At 43.3% G+C, this 16,284-nt stretch overlaps 1 protein-coding gene across 1 annotated transcript in view; it reads left to right on the top strand.

Moving 5' to 3' along the window:
- The first annotated feature begins 1,358 nt into the window (after positions 1-1,358).
- slc4a5a (solute carrier family 4 member 5a) overlaps positions 1,359-16,284 on the top strand; it is a 35,325-nt gene continuing 20,399 nt past the window's right edge. Inside the window, exons 1-2 of the mRNA XM_035526068.1 lie at positions 1,359-1,413; positions 5,311-5,511. Coding sequence (XP_035381961.1) covers positions 1,359-1,413; positions 5,311-5,511 — 256 coding nt within the window. The remainder of the gene's footprint in view (positions 1,414-5,310; positions 5,512-16,284) is intronic.

Raw genomic sequence — 16,284 nt, forward strand, 5'->3', positions numbered from 1 at the left:
TCTGCGGTATCCGATCAATCGACTAGGCCTATAAGAGCAATGAGAATAGTTAACGGTATCCCTCTGTCACACTCACTCTCACTCTCTGTCTGTCTCTCACAATCTCTCTCCCCCTCCCTCTGTCTCTCTTGGGGCCAAAGGACAATTATTGATGATGTGACAGCATGAATTAATCAGCAAGAAAACAGAAGAAACCTGAATCGGCATCGATTCGGCACACTGCCCTAACAGTCAGCACACATCCGGACTTTTCATTTCTAAAGTTATAGTGACTCTATACTTTGACGCATGCTACTAATTCTCATTCATACTAGTACTGTATATCAATACAACGTCTATTAGAGCCGGTATATTTTTTAGATGTGTTTTGTAATGAATGGTTTTGGTGTATTCTATGGCCATCTTCTGATAATCATGATCTGAAGACACTCCCTTGTAGCTGATTAAACGGTTGACATAACTGGCTGGTCACTGTGCCATCACACATGTCTCCTAGGTAGAGGGAAGGTGGAATATGTGTAGACCTGAAGGACCTGAAAACCTCTGATCTAAATGAGGTCTTAGAGTCGTGTGCATTGGGATGTGCATTACGAGACCAGCCAGGCCCTCACGTGACTTGGTTAGGAGGAGATGGGGAGTGTGGCGTGGGTAATGTGCACTCTCTTCATGGATTTAATTACTCATTCCCAATGGGCACAGACCCATTTAATGATTTGAATATTGATGAATGGCAGAGAGCCGGGAGACGTGTCATGTGCTGGCTTTCTGCCTGCCCTAAAAGAAGTTATCACAGTGAGGTCAGGAGCAGTAGCACATGCATGGACACACACACACACACACACACACACACACACACACACACACACACACACACACACACACACACTCACACAGATACACTATATGCATCCATACAAAACTCATGGCTACTTGTATGCATGTACAGTAGATACTTTATACACATTTGAATTTTATCTTACACACAAACAGGAACAGTCTGGCATACATACATACATACATACATACATACATACATACATATATATATATATATATATATATATATATATATATATATACACACACACACACACACACACACACACACACACACACACACACACACTTCAAAGCCCTATTGATGGAACTAGTCTTTCATTCTAACTACACACTTTTATTTACAGTTTTTATTGCATTATATGCCTTAAGATTATTAACACATTCCTAAACTTTTGGTGTAAGAGTTTAATAACTGAATTGAAGACATATTGCTTCAGTCCCGTATTCTTCTACTTTCATCCCTCTCTCCCTCTCTCTTCCTCACTTCCTCTTGTATCCCTCTTCTTTACTATTTTAGAATGGATCGTGAACAAGGGATGGACAGCAATAGCTACCGCTATGAAGAAGAGGAAGGTGTGTCTCTCTCTCTCTCTCTCTCTCTCTCTCTCTCTCTCTCTCTCTCTCTCTCTCTCTCTCTCTCTCACACACACACACACACACACACACACACACACACTATACTCATAAGGATCTAACACTTATACTAACTTTGAAAAGAATATGTCCAATGTCTCGTCAGTCACAGAATGTTGAAGAGGAACTGTTGAACAACGGAGCAGTATCAGATGCAGCTTTCGGCCAGAGTTGCCCTTGTGTGTGCAACGGTTTGTTCAGAAAGAACCAAAAATGAGTCTCCCTGTCTCATGTCTGATCTTCCAGTCACATGTCTGATCTCTCTTTCCTGCTCTCTCTCTGGTGTTCACCTGTTGGTTGTTGACAATGTCCACGTCACTATTTGCAAGAGCCAAGACCAAACACTCACGATAACAGATCTCATCAGATCGACTGGACGAGGAACAGGCAGACTAGGGACAGTTATCCTGACCACCTGACACCATATAAATGAGATGAAAGGAGAGCGCAACAACTCTAGCAAAACTCTCACGATTTATCGTCAATGGAATTTGGGCTGCGACAGTGAAATAATTTGAAAAGTCATTTCCTTACTAAGAAAACGCAGTTGTTCTTGTATAATGTGTATTCATGTTCTTGTTGTTATAGACACAGCAGATAATTAGATATCATAACTGCTAATAATCAATCAGTAACTTCATAATACTAATACATTCCTAGCTACCTGGGATCGGTGGACACCATTTTAATTTGTGCATTTCTTAGGTTGAACTTATGGTCCCGAGCTTGCTGTTACAATCCCTACAAAGTATAATTGACACTTGAATGGCATTTAAATGTACGCGTTTATGTAAGAACATATTTTCAGTCAAAGACAATTACTGGCTGCCTTTGAAAGCAACTTACATTTTTACTAAACATGTCGGCCGTATAGATACAGGAAAAGCAGTAAAAGAATGGCTCACGGGTACCAAGAAACAAGGTGGGAATCGTAAATTTTAGTTTATCGTTTTTCTGTGCTACTGCTATGGTAAGCAAGCTACAAATCTGCGTCGGGTATACGTTCAGTGGATGCTCATATCTGTCCATTTCCTGGCCAGTTTGTGTTGCGTTCCTTCAGTGCAATCTGTCCTTGAGCAGGTTCTGTCGATACAACTGCTAATTACATGAGAAACCCTAAAAAGGATTCCTTTTTAACATTAATAGCGGTGGTTGCCTCATCTGACATTAATTATTTAATACGTTCTGGGACTTTGCTGGGGGTCGAGACAGCAAATAACATTCCAGACGCCGGTAAAGAACTGCGGTAATAGGAAAGGAGCATATACGTTGGTATATCAGACCAAAGTATCGTCCGTTTGGCAGAGCGTAGACGAAGTGTGTAACCATGTTAAAGTTAACTTGTTGTACAAACTGATTCCCGCATTTCTTGGTTTCATTTGGGTCGCTGCACACGTCGACCCGACAGCTTGGGCGTTCGGCCGAAGCGAAAAGAGTTTGACACGTGGCCCGATGTGCGTCTGCTTAAGGAGATTACAGCCATGCCCAGAATGTAGCGTGGGTACGTATCGTGGCCCCAAAACTCATTACAGAAGTGCAAAGACAAAGCAGCAATCCCTGATCGCCATGGTAACCTGATTTCAGGAAACCTGGACTTAGGGATACGGATACCCCCCCCCCCCCCCCCGGAGAGTTAACGAAGTTATACGGCTGCTGGCAGATCCCCTCTTGGCTAAGTTTAAGTAGAACACCATGGGCAACAAATAAGACCTAATTTCCCAAGGCCCTCAAAATCCACAAGATACAGAAAGGCACTTCCAACAAACAAAAGCACACTTGACTTTTTGTTTTACTGAAGTTTATGAAGTTTCATTTTCAAGATGTTTCTAAAAGCCCTCGGGGACATTCATTTTCTATATGACGAGGTAACTAGAAACACCAGGCGAAGACTTTTCAGGTTAAATGGGTCTTCATTATATATTAGACTCACAAGGAATTTGGGCATTTTATGAGAGATTCCAAACCGTAGGGTATGAAAACATTCAGTTTGCCAGGAGTAGTGTGTAAAGGTTTATCATTATACAGGAAGTTGACACAAAAGTTTACCCATCAGTCATTGTGTGTCTCATCAAGAGCTTCTGGCTTGTTGGGCTGGTTAATCAAGAGCAACAAGTTAAAGAGGAACATGTCAGCATTCACTGATCTCTGAGTGCTATTAATATTTCAGAAAGGTTACCAAGTCAGCCATAAAATGAAGGTATCTTGTTAACTTTTACCTAGTTAGATAATGAGGTAAATACTGGCAACAAGATGTTTAGCCTACAACAACCAGATTTTCGTTTCACTGTTTAGTAACGACAGTTGGCCTAAAAGGCAAGAGTGAGGTGCGTGAAATGCCACATGAGATGTGGGGATTTCTCTTTTCTCTCATGAGTAATGTTACATTAACTAACACTGCGCTTATGCTGAGCCTTGACCTAGCTCATCTGCTATGGCTTCTGCCACCTCCATATCCACCCAGCCACTTCTCCATTGCCTCGGTTCCCTCCCCTCTCAGAACTTGGGGAGGGCTCTAGGCTGACTGGCAGGTCTTCCTGGGCTGTGTCTGCACCAGATGGGTTTCAGACACACACCACTCAAATCCAAACTAGACCTTTTAGGACCCCAGGATAGACATCTTTTGCTTATTTGTTTTTGTTTTGTGTTTTATTCTTCACTTATTTTGTTCCTGTTGGGGTGTCCGGTGTCACCCAGAGCATGATGGCCTCCTATGTTGAGTCTCGGTTCCTCTGACGGTTTCTTCTTCTTAGGGAGTTTTTTCTTGCCACTGTCAGCTTTGTTTGGCTCACTGGGGGGTTGGACTGGTTGGACTGGGACAGGCGTAAAGCTGCTTTGTGACAACAGCTGTTGTAAAAAGCTCTATACAAAAACAAATTAAGAAAAATATTTGAAAACACAACATCTTGCATAACTACAAGTTATGGGGATACAGTTCAGTAGTTCAGTAGACACATTAGCAAACAAAGGAACCGTCTGATTGCGCAGGTGTCAAGATAAACAAAGAAAACCAAACAAAGGAACCGTCTGATGTCTTCTGCGTGACAATGCTGCAGGGGTTTCTGGATGAATGGGTGTAATCAGCTGCAGTTCCCCTGACCGCCGTCACATCACTAGTGTGTAGGAAACACGAGAAACTGTTTAGGGGCCCTGTGGAACGGAATGCTAACACACACAAATCAGTGGGAAACTAACAGACATTATTGAAAGGGTCTTCAGCATACAATATTCTGTTGTCATTTAGCCACTTATTTATATAGGTCATGCATCCATCCATCCACTCTGCCTAATGTGTTAGTATATGGATTTCTTTCAAGGAAAAAGAACAGCACGATTGTAAGTCGCCCTGGACAGGAGTGTCTACTAAATGCTGTAAATGTAAACATGTTCACAAATATTTGACACTTTGTGCCATTGTTTAAAAGAGATCAATTCTCTTGCCCTGATTACTGTGGCTATTAAGAACCCATTTGAGGTCAAGAACAAGCCATGTGCCACAAACCATTGGGAGCTGAGAAGATGAAGCAAGCCGTGTGCTTAGTTTTGTTCCAGCTGTTACTGGTGACGTAAATGGTATATGCGGTGTGTTTGCAGCTCACACCGAATTATGAGGTATCCCTTATCTGTGCACAGGTGGGAGATAAAATAACTCATTTTGTCTCTTTGTGACATGGCAGAAACAAGAAGTAATGTGGTCCATTAAATGCCTTGCAAAAATCACATTTCCACCCCCCAAATATAAAAAGAAATTTGCATTTGCATGCGGTGCATCATGGATTACTAATAAAGGGGGGGGGGGAGGTGTGACATTATAACTTCTCAACTTCTGATCGTCTTCAGATCATGAGTCCATTTACATCGGCGTCCCAGCCTCTCGGGGCTACCGGCGTAGACGCAGACGCCGGCGCTCGTCGATGTCCAGCCTCGAGGCCATGGATGCTGAGAGAGCGCCGTGTGACGACCACCGCCAACGCGAGCACCGCGACCCAGAGCCCACGAGCCCGGAGCAAGCAGAGCACAGCCTGGACATCAGCAGGAACAGTGAGTGGCGTTTTTCCATGATATGGCCTGGGCAATCACCAGCGACAAGTTAATACTTTACAGTAGGCCTGCGCTGAGTTGAACTGTGCACACTCTACTCGTTGGCTCTGCCGTTGTGTTTCAAGTGAGCTTATTTCATATGACTCCTGACAATTAAATGACAATTGACAAACTGGGTGTTTGAAAACATTTATAAATTGTACATACAGAAAGTATTTAGAATTTGAATTAGATATTTTGTCCTTTATTGTTGGCTCATGTTAGTTCATAAGCAGTGGTTCAAATGCATTTCCAAAATGCGTTTTAGAAAATTCAGTGAGGCTGCAGATCTATTTTCGAACTGGTTTTAATTAAGCACAGGTGATTTTCCCCAGGGACCAGTTTTTCAAAACTTTTAATCTGCATTATATTTGTCCAAATAATCAAAGCCCCCTTTTACTTATCTAGGATCAAATTGAGATCAGTTATTTTGTCTTTGTTTTAAAAAAAAAAATCAGATCCAAATATCTCCAGTTCTGCATTTGGAAATCTTTGCACTGGAAGTCAAATGCATCCTGACGGTGTCCTGGTAGGCCGGTCATCTAGCAGGAAGCACGCGCCCGCTGCTGCACAGAACCACACCAAGCACCCGCTCCAGTTCTCATTCACCAATTCCTTGTTTCCCCTGCTTCTATTTAAGCCCACGGGTTCCTGAAGCCGGCGCCACACATTAGTGGACCTTTGAGCATTGCAGCTTATCAGCCTGACTTGTGAAATGGAGAATAAAGACCCCTTTACCCCACCCTCACCCCTCGCTCCCTCTATGCCGCTACCGACACAGATGGACAGATAATAATTCCTTTTGAATAAAAGAAATCTGTAATGAACCACTTCCAAAGAAAAGTTTCCATTTTCACAAGTTCCTCAAAACAGTTGCAATCTATCTGGGTAGACAGTTGTCTTTACATTCCTTCTGTTTTAAATTCTTCCAACAAAATTTAACCTGTTCCGTGGTCCTTAACTGGCCAGTACCAGCGATATTAACATGATCAGGGATTGAAACTCACGCATCCTGCTTTCTTTTTTTGATGTAATGGCATTCTTGGTACCTCGAGTACTAAATGTACCCATGAAGTTGCAGTACTAGCAACATAAACCAATAAATATAACTTTGCAATAGCACACACCAGTCATAATTTACAGTCTTTATTACTCTAACTTGGCTTTCATGTAATTTCTGCAAGACATTTGGTGTTAAACCATCCCAAATCCACCTTGCTATGGAGTATCAACATATTCCCTTTTTTATAGTATTAAACTGATCCAGATTTTATCTCTGGGTTTTTGAAAAATCCAAACGTTGGCATTTAATCCTGGTTTAAAATCCCAAATCCAAATAATCAGTATCGGAAGTGTTGGGATCTGTTTTGTGAGTTTATGTTATCCCATTGCTTTGATCCTGCCAGATTTCGTTTGAAAACCTGGGCCTAGGTTGGTTTATCTGCGAAGAGTCTCTGGCGTTTTTAATTTGACACTCAAGTACACTTTCACACCCAAGCGCGCCGCCAGATTTGTGTCATTTATACTTTCCTGTTTTCAGAGATGAGCAAACAAAAACAAATCACTAATAGTGATAACATCACCAATAGTGCAATTGAATGTTGACAGGCGGTGATTGAGAAAGAAACCTTAATGTGTGCATTTAAGGTCCATATCATAATGACATTAATAAATAAACTTTGATATGAAATCAGAGGCATGGGGAAAAGACATACAAGTGTACCCATCATGATACGTGAGACTGTACTGCCTCAACGAAGGATTATAGAAGACCTCGATAAAGGGTGTTTCTCTGGACAGAGACTAACAATATAAACATAGCTGCTAAATTATGTAAATGAATTTTAATTGAAAGCTAATTTGTCACTGTATATAAAGATAATGGACTTGTCACTGTATATTAAGTTAATGGACAGTGTGGCCATGTACAACATCACAGAGTGTCAGCTCTTAGCAGAGCAGATTAATGGCTATTGTCGTGATTTCGATTGCAATGGGAAAATAGCAGAGTGACGGTAAGCACTTGTGTCAGGATAATTATTCATCAAGTTTAATTTTTCAATTCGAGCTCTAATTTCTTCAAGATAATGAAATTGTATGAACAGATAATCCATTAGTTCATTTGGGGGGGTCAGATGTAGGCCTACATGAGTTGTCTGCACCTAAAAGGATCGCTATACTTTAGCATATTCTGACCAGATCCATGTTTTGCTTGGCTATTCACAATATCTTTTAATGTGCCCTATATCCAACGTTAATTTGAAATAACACTTGACAATATCCCGCAAGCAAAACAAGAAGTGATCTACAACAGTTTATTTGTCCATCTCGTCCCGCAGTGGCATGAACCATCCAAATGACAAACCCGTGTCCCATATGCAAGGAAGCATCAGATTTCGCCCACATTTACCTGCTGTGCGCATACATCCCTGTGTTGGTTGTGAACCTATCTGACCTTCGTTGGAGGTGGAAGTCATGAAGTAAAGAGTAGCTACGGTCTTTCTCGTCTTTCTCCCCCACTAGGCAATCCTGCATTACGCATTTCTCGACGCCCCCTAGTGGTTCTCGCCTGCCATGGCGCTAAACCTGAACTCTTAAGACGCGTAGGACGCACAGGGATGGAGGGAGGTGTTTTTTTCCAATACGCCCGCTAGTCATTGGGAAGGGACTGTCCATATTCACAAGGACTGCAGACACCGTGGTTCGGAGCTGTGCTCTTCGGTGACTCGGCACATGTAATTGCACAAAACAAAAAAACTTCGAGCATGTTCCCGAATTGCCATTGACCATGTGATCGATCCTGGCAGTGTAATTATAGTCTTCGCTTCGCAATTCAGTCATGGTGGATACTGAAGTCAAGGAAAAAAGATCTTTGACATTTTTTGGCGGGTTGTACGAATTTCATTTTTCTACGTTGGAAAACACGTTTTAGCTCGAGTAACAAAAAAAATCATTTAAAAGTTCATGCAATCAAGACACAAAGCAGGCTTGTTTGAGCAAACTGTCATAGCGTTCAAACGCCTTTGTTATTGTTAGAGATGAAACCCTTAAAAGATGCATTCTCTTGAGTAACTGGACTCAAGTACTCAAGTATTAAAAAATATATTTTAAAGTGACTGTGGAGATCCGTGTTATCTGATATCTTTGCAGCATCTGTTTTTGCTGGTTTTCACCAAAAATAAAAAAAAATTAAACATCGAAACAAGAACTGGACTGTCACTTTATGTCAACTTAAAGCATTAGCAATGATAAAGAATTACTTGCTATGTAAAAAAAAACCCAGATGAAAATCTTGAAAGCACTTGTTGGTTCAAGGCACAGTTATCTATTCTTTATTGACTTGTACTGTCTTGTATTCTCTACATCTATAAATTTGTTATATAAACCTATGAGTCTTGCCTTACAAGGCCTATTGCCAGAATAGCCCACAGGCCTTTCCAGTCTTGACCATGTGAGGTGTTTTTGTACAATCTCAACATTTTGTCTGTGTATGCCGCACAGAGCAGGTTAAGTTGCTTTATTGTGACCAACAAATATTTCATGAGAGTATCACCAGCCAGTATAATGTGTGAAATGTTATTACACTAGATAAGTGACGCTACAGTGGACAGTTGTATTAAAAGTCTTGTGGAGAATTCAGTACAGACCTCCCATTTGACATTGTGAACACCTTGGCCCATCAAGAACATCGTTCGGTCTTTATTTTATGTTGTTTGAGTTATATCCAAATTCAGCAGCAAATTTCCTGTTCTGAGAGTAGTACTTTAATCAAAGGCAGTATTTTTAGTTTATGATACTTGTAACATAAGTGTATTATTTCTAACCTTCTCTTACAGTAATTGCAGCTCCATTTGAAGATGCACTGCTAGCACTCAGACTGTCAGACATCAGAGTATGCTGTTTTTCCAGCTACGTGCAACACCACAGACAAAATCGCAGACAAAACCGAAAAGGTGGTGGTCTGACACTACTTTGTTATGGGAAGCTGTGATGTTCATCCCTAAACTACTAGAGAAGCCTTCAGCGAATTCAGCTCTTTAGGGTCTTTTAACTAAACACCTTTTTTTTAATTATTTTTTTTTTAAATTACAAATAATGCTATGTCACATCAGAAACTGCAATGTGGCACTGAAGTTCTGCAGCTCCTCTCAGACTGGTGCGTGTCAAGTGACCCCTTTCCTTTGTGTGCTGGAAGCCTGTTACCAGACCGGTGCTGCAAAAAATAGTTTTTGCAGTTGAAATAGTGCCATAATGTCCAGCCAGTACTCCAAAATGACAACAGCCTCCCGGGGTGATGGTTAGGGTAGATAAAAAGGAATCCTGGGAGTTGAGTTGCTTGTCTTGCACAGTGGCTATATGTATTCCCCTGGGTTTGGATTAAAGACTCGGCAAACATAAATAGCAACCATTTTTTTAAAAATAATCTCATCCAAAAAGATTATGCATACCTCCAGCAATCATGTCACCTATATAGTGTTAATTTGGTTAAATCCAAAACTACAACATTTTCCTCTTTCCCCTTCTTTAGAAAGATTTGACTAACAAAAACATAGTTCCCTATCCAATACTGCCATATAACATCTCTGCTTATCCACTATATCCATCAAAATGGTTTCACTTTATAGCATGTCTACCTGAATGTCTAACAAAAAGAAATCTCACCTTTTTTCACTTTCAAAACTCTGTTTTTCCATTTTGTTATAATGGTGGTCACCAATAGCTCTATTGAAATTGTAAAAATATGTTCAGGACATTTAGGTGTCATTGTTCCGATATTAAAACTGATAACTGATAGTGATTGTTGGCTTTGACTATGAAGAATGAAGGTCTTCTCACAGCTCCCCACTGTAACTGAATATCCGAGATCCAAATGAGTGCCAGAAGTCACATGAATATCTGTAATTTCATATGCTTCACTAGTAAGGCTACATATATTCAATTCTTAGCCCTTTCCTGAACAATTCTCATAAGTGATGAAATATTGTACCTATCAGTCCTTATTCATGTTTGTCTCTGTGTATGAGTGTGTGTGTGTGTGTGTGTGTGTGTGTGTGTGTGTGTGTGTGTGTGTGTGTAACATGGAGCTGGTCCTTTTCCCCTCTGTCTGCTGCCTCATTCGGTTAAATGTTTCCTCTCAGGTAAATGTTTCCCCTCAGGTAAATGTGCAGCGCCTTCTCCAGAGACCTGTAGGTTTAAATAACAAAGATAAGTATGAACAGGTGTACTTGGTTAAAACTCCGGTGATTGAGGTAGGGTTGTAGGACGGGCCCCATCTAAAGTGGGTGTGTCCTCTCCGGCAGATGACCGGCCAACCGTGACAGACCGCCCCATCTCATACTGAGGAGTGTTCTACTGGCCTTCTGCATGTAAGCGGCAGCTGCCTTGCAGAGGTGCTGGTGTGTCTCTTCCCACACTCGCTCACTGCGTTGGCACCACTGTTCCACTGCAGGCTGATCCAAGGTAGGGGGGTTCCAAGGGTAAAGTGGCAGTTGATATCCTAGCACACACTCAAATGGGGTTAGTCCAACTCCTGGTTAGCTCTCTCAACCTGATCGTTGGCCTGGGGGTGGTAGCCAGACGTCAGGCAGACAGTGATATTCAGCTTCCCCTGTAGCTCCTTCCAAACCTGCGACGTAAACTGCGTAAACTGTCCTCTGGTAGGCCAAATGGTCTAAAGACATGACGAAAGAGTAAATCCGCCGTTGCCCAAGCGGTGGGTAGACCTGCCAAGGAAACAAATCGGACCATCTTCGAAAATCTATTATTGTGAGGACCACCGTATTACCTATATTATTATTATATAGGTAATATACCTATATTATATATTATATACCTATATTACATATTATATATTACCGTATATACAGGGGGGTAGACAGGGGGAGCATCTTACCTGCGGGAGGAGTACGTGGCGTTTTGCTACGTGCGCAATCCATGTACAAAGTTACGAAGCTCACCACGTCCCTGTTCAGGGCTGGTCACCAGTAGCGTGCACCCAGCAACTGGGTGGTATGTGTGGACCCCGGATGACCAGTTCCCATTGAGGTATGTGCCCATGTGATGAGGGAGTCACGATACAGGCGATTGGGTGGACACTGTGGATGAGGGTTAGCCGTTTCTATTTGCTTGTCGATCTACCAGCTTAGCGATGGCAGGAAGCGAGATGAGAGAAGGGCAGGTTCTGAACAGGTGGCTTGCGCCTCGGCGTTGTATAGGCGTGAGAGCACATTTCCCCTTAAGTTCCTCTCCCCCGGTCTATAGTTAACCCAGAAATTGAAGCGCGAAAAGAAAAGTGACCATCGTACCTGCATGGAATTCATCCTCTTAGTGTTCTGCAGGTGTTCGAGGTTCTTGTGATGGGTGATCACAGTAAAGAGGTGCTGTGCTCCCTCTAGCCAGTGCCTCCACTCCTCGAACGCACGTTTCATGGCTAGCAATTCGCGGTCTTCAACTCCGTAATTTCGTTTCTGGGCTCAGCTTCTGGGAAAAGAAGGCTATGGGGTGTAATTTGCCTCCTTTATCCTGTTGTTGCGACAGCACAGCTCTCACACCTACGTTTAACGTGTCCACATCTACCACGAAAGGTTTTTTTGGGTCGGGTTGTCGTAGCACCGGTGCGGTGGAGAAGGCATTTTTGAGCTCCTCGAAGGACCTCACCGCCCTGGGATTCCAGTTCAGCCGTTTGTTCTGACCCCAGAGTAGATGTGTGAGGGGCTGAGCCAGTGTACTGAAAAACTTGATAAAGCATCTGTAGAAATTAGCGAAACGCAGAAAACACTGTAGGGCTTTACGTGTGTGTGGTCTCAGCCAGGCCTTAACTGCCTCTACCTTACCTGGTTGCATACGCACGCTGCCCTCCTGAATGATGTAGCCCAGGCCGTTTATCTCCTTCATGTGGAATTCGCATTTTTCTGCCTTGCAATATAGGAAATTCTTCAACAGATTATGAACAATGGCACGCACATCACATACATGTTGGTCCCAGGAGGTGGAATAGATCAGAATGTCGTCTATGTAAGTGACAACAAATCTACCTAAGAACTCCCTTAGGGCCTCATTAATGTACGCTTGGAGCACAGAGGGGGCTGTGGCCAGACCATAGGGTAGCACTAGGTATTCATAATACCTAAAGATGTATTAAACACCGTCTTCCGCCTGTCACCCTCTCTAAACCATATGAGACTATATGCGCTGCGCAAATCAAGTTTAGTGAAGTACCTAGCTCCCCTTAGTTGTTCCAGCACGGTGGGTACCAGGGGAATACAGGTACTGTATAAGCAGCTTATTGAGGCCCCGATAGTTCAAACAGGGTCTTAGACTCCCCATCCTTTTTTTCACAAAGAAAATGCTAGCTGAGGCCAGAGACGTAGAGGGACAGATATAACCCTGTTCCAGGGCCTCTTTTACATGCTGTCCCATCGCTCGCTCCTCCTCCTGGGAAGGAGGATAGACTCGGCTTCTGGGCGGTACTGCCCCCTCCTTAAGAGTAATGGCACAATCCCGGTCTCGGTCGGGGGGAGATGTGTGGCCTTGGTGGTACTGAACACTTATGCCAGGTCCTCATACTCTCAGGGAACGGTGACCTGCGTATCAGCTTCCAGGCTTTCTAATAAAGTCACCTGGAGACACACCCTCCGATGTGGAAAACATTGTCCTTCGCAAGATGGCGCCCACTGGAGGACGCGGTTTTCATTACACAACACTTTAACTGGTATCCTACACAAGGATAGGTTCGGAGAGTAACTCACCATATTGCCACTCCTCCTTTGTTCCTTGTGCCTTACCCCAGCCACGCCCAGTTGCATAGGCTCATCTGAAACCAAAATCTGACTGGGCATTGGGATCTCTCTCCAAGACGAAAACCCTCGGTGGAGGTGACACCTTCCTTCCTGTAGGAGGCGGTCATAGGTGATACGAAGAGGATATTCTCATTCAGCATGATAACCTCCTGTTTGCAGGCCAACTGCACTTGCAGCTCCGCCCTCAAACCGCAGAGGAACACATCTACCTGAACAGGTTCATTCCAGCGCGTTCCAGCGGCTAGTGTCCTAAACTCCGTTGCATACTCTGCAGTTGGCCTCATTCCCTGCTTCAAATGAAGCAGTGCTTGCCCACAGTCTTCCTTGCCGTAGGTGGTAAAACACCACTTTCAGCTCCTGTACAAATCCGCGGTAGTTGTTCATCTGGGGAGACAAATTAACCACTAAAGTTGTTCCCCAGATGCGAACCTTCCCCGTGAGCCAGGAAATCATAAATGCTACTTTAGCGTGATCTGGTAAATGGGGCTGATATCCAAAGAAAAGTTTGCATTGGATGGGGTGACGGCAGAGGTCGTTTGCTGTTCGGAACTCCTAGTCAGGCAATTCAAGCATTGACCGAAGCTCTGCACTAGCGAACAGATCTCTCCGATATCCTGCTTCTGCTGATCCAGAGCCACCATCTGAGCCCAGTCGGGGCTACTTGCTACGCTTCCTAGAGGCTGCACATTCTGTGACGGTAGCTAGGGCACAGAGGAAGTGAGAGGCAAGGTTGAGCTAAAGAACTCTTTATTTTCCATGATCTAACAAAACAAGTATCCTAAATTTGAGGATCTTGGGAAGCAAATGCACGGGATGAGTATTCTGTCTGGCTTAGATCGCTAATGTGCAGCGTCTTCTCCAGAGACCTGTAGGTTTAAATAACAAAGATAAGTAAGAACAGGTGTACTTGATTAAAACTCCGGTGATTGGGAACGAGATGGGGGTGTAGGACGGTCCCTATCTAAAGTGGGTGTGCTCTCCGGTGGATGACCGGCCAACCGTGACACAATGAAGCAACCAAAACAGACATGGAACAGGTAAGGACGGTAATCCAAATACACAAGCAGAAATCTAAATGATCAGGAGAAACTATGGCTCAGAAACATAACACGGGTTGACGAGACTTCACCAAAGACTAATAGAACATGCTGGGCTTATATACTAGGACCAATGAAGACTAAAAAGACACAGGTGAACATAATGATTAGACGGCGATCAAAACAAGGAAGTATGAGGAAACAAAACCAGGAAGTAAACAAACATGGTAGTGTTGCCGTGGGAACCGCCATGCCAGGGAGGGGCAAATGTGACACTTTTTAAGAGAATGCAACTAACTTTAAACTTTAAACCCTCTCATACTAAATCATCCATTCTTTTCAATGTAGTATCTGTTAATAAAGAAAAAAAAGCCTTCTAAATGGCTTCTCTGTTGCTGTTTTAGCCGCACATTAAAGACTTACTGAAGGTTAACATGACGTTACACCTCTGTACATCTAAAGAGGGGCTGAAAAACATGCGCCACCTTGCTCTAGATGACTGTAAGTGGAATATTTCTGACATGGAATAAAAATCCAATTTCTTTGCTATGGCGCATTACAAATGTATGGAAAAGGACCGATTTGGTGGCCTCACACTCAACCTTGAGCTCCATAGCAGCCACGGCAGTAGTTTAGTGCTTCCATTTCCTGAAAGGTTTCCACAGATTGAGCCCACTGCGTTTTGATGGGCCCAAGCTTGCACTCTTCTCAGCTGAGCGTCTACGGCGTGTCTCTGCCCTACACCTCTATCCCCATCACCACCCCCACCCCCACCCCCATCCTCCCCAACTCTTTCTCCTTGGCCCTTTGCCCTGCTTTTTAGAAGCTTCTCCACTAGGTGTCAGAGTCTTCTCCACCAAATCAGGTCTTTCACGTTCAGTGCTGAGTAAATACTAAGGAAATGAGGAAGTAAACGTTGCCCAAACACACTTCACAGCTTTCATAATACACCATGTTTTTTATGTCTCTCCTTTTTAGACCGGAGACTGTTTAACCCCAACGACTGCTTTTTTTTGCTCTAAAATAGCATCCCCCACTCCAAGCCCATTCAGTGCAGTACCCTTTGTAGGCTCAGACAGTCTTCACACACAGAGCAGAGCGTTTTATGCACTCTGCACTGTCAAACGTCGGCTTCGCCACCTCCCGAACAACAATGCGTGAAGGCAAGGTTGCTTTCTGCCCTGTGCAGTCACTTCATGGATTGCTGGATTTGTTGTTAAGTCTCAACACTGTTTGCAGTTTATACTGCACCGCAGTGGCTCCCACAAAGTCACTGAATACAACTTATTTTAAGGTTTAGCATTTTTGCGACATAAGAACAAAGTTTGAAATAGAGTATAGTTGAACTGGCTCTGTGCGTATTTAGCAGTCTTATTCAGAGTCACTCACAGCTCGTAGAGAGCAAAAGGTGCTGTGATGCAAAGAAATGTGGAACGATGTTAGAAAGACAAGCTTTGCCGGCATAATCAGGGAGCAGTGAGAATTAAACACTGCTTAGACAGTGAGAACATGGACTAAACATCATTTCCACTTGATAACGCTGAGCCCGGAGGTCACATTCATCTGAATAGAAACTAGTCTGTGTCTCTGCTTGTTCATGTTAATGTAAGACAGGCTGTGTGCGTCTCTGCGTGTTTTGTTAATGTAAGACACAGCCTGTGTGAGTCTCTGCGTGTTTACGTTAATGTAAGACACAGGCTGTGTGCGTCTCTGCGTGTTTACGTTAATGTAAGAAACAGACTGTGTGCGTCTCTGCGTGTTTACGTTAATGTAAGACACAGGCTGTGTGCGTCTCTGCGTGTTTACGTTAATGTAAGACACAGGCTGTGTGCGTCTCTGCGTGTTTACGTTAATGTAAGACACAGGCTGTGTGCGTCTCTGCGTGTTTACGTTAATGT

The sequence above is a fragment of the Electrophorus electricus genome, chromosome 5 (assembly GCF_013358815.1).
Source record: "Electrophorus electricus isolate fEleEle1 chromosome 5, fEleEle1.pri, whole genome shotgun sequence".
NCBI lineage: Eukaryota > Metazoa > Chordata > Actinopteri > Gymnotiformes > Gymnotidae > Electrophorus > Electrophorus electricus.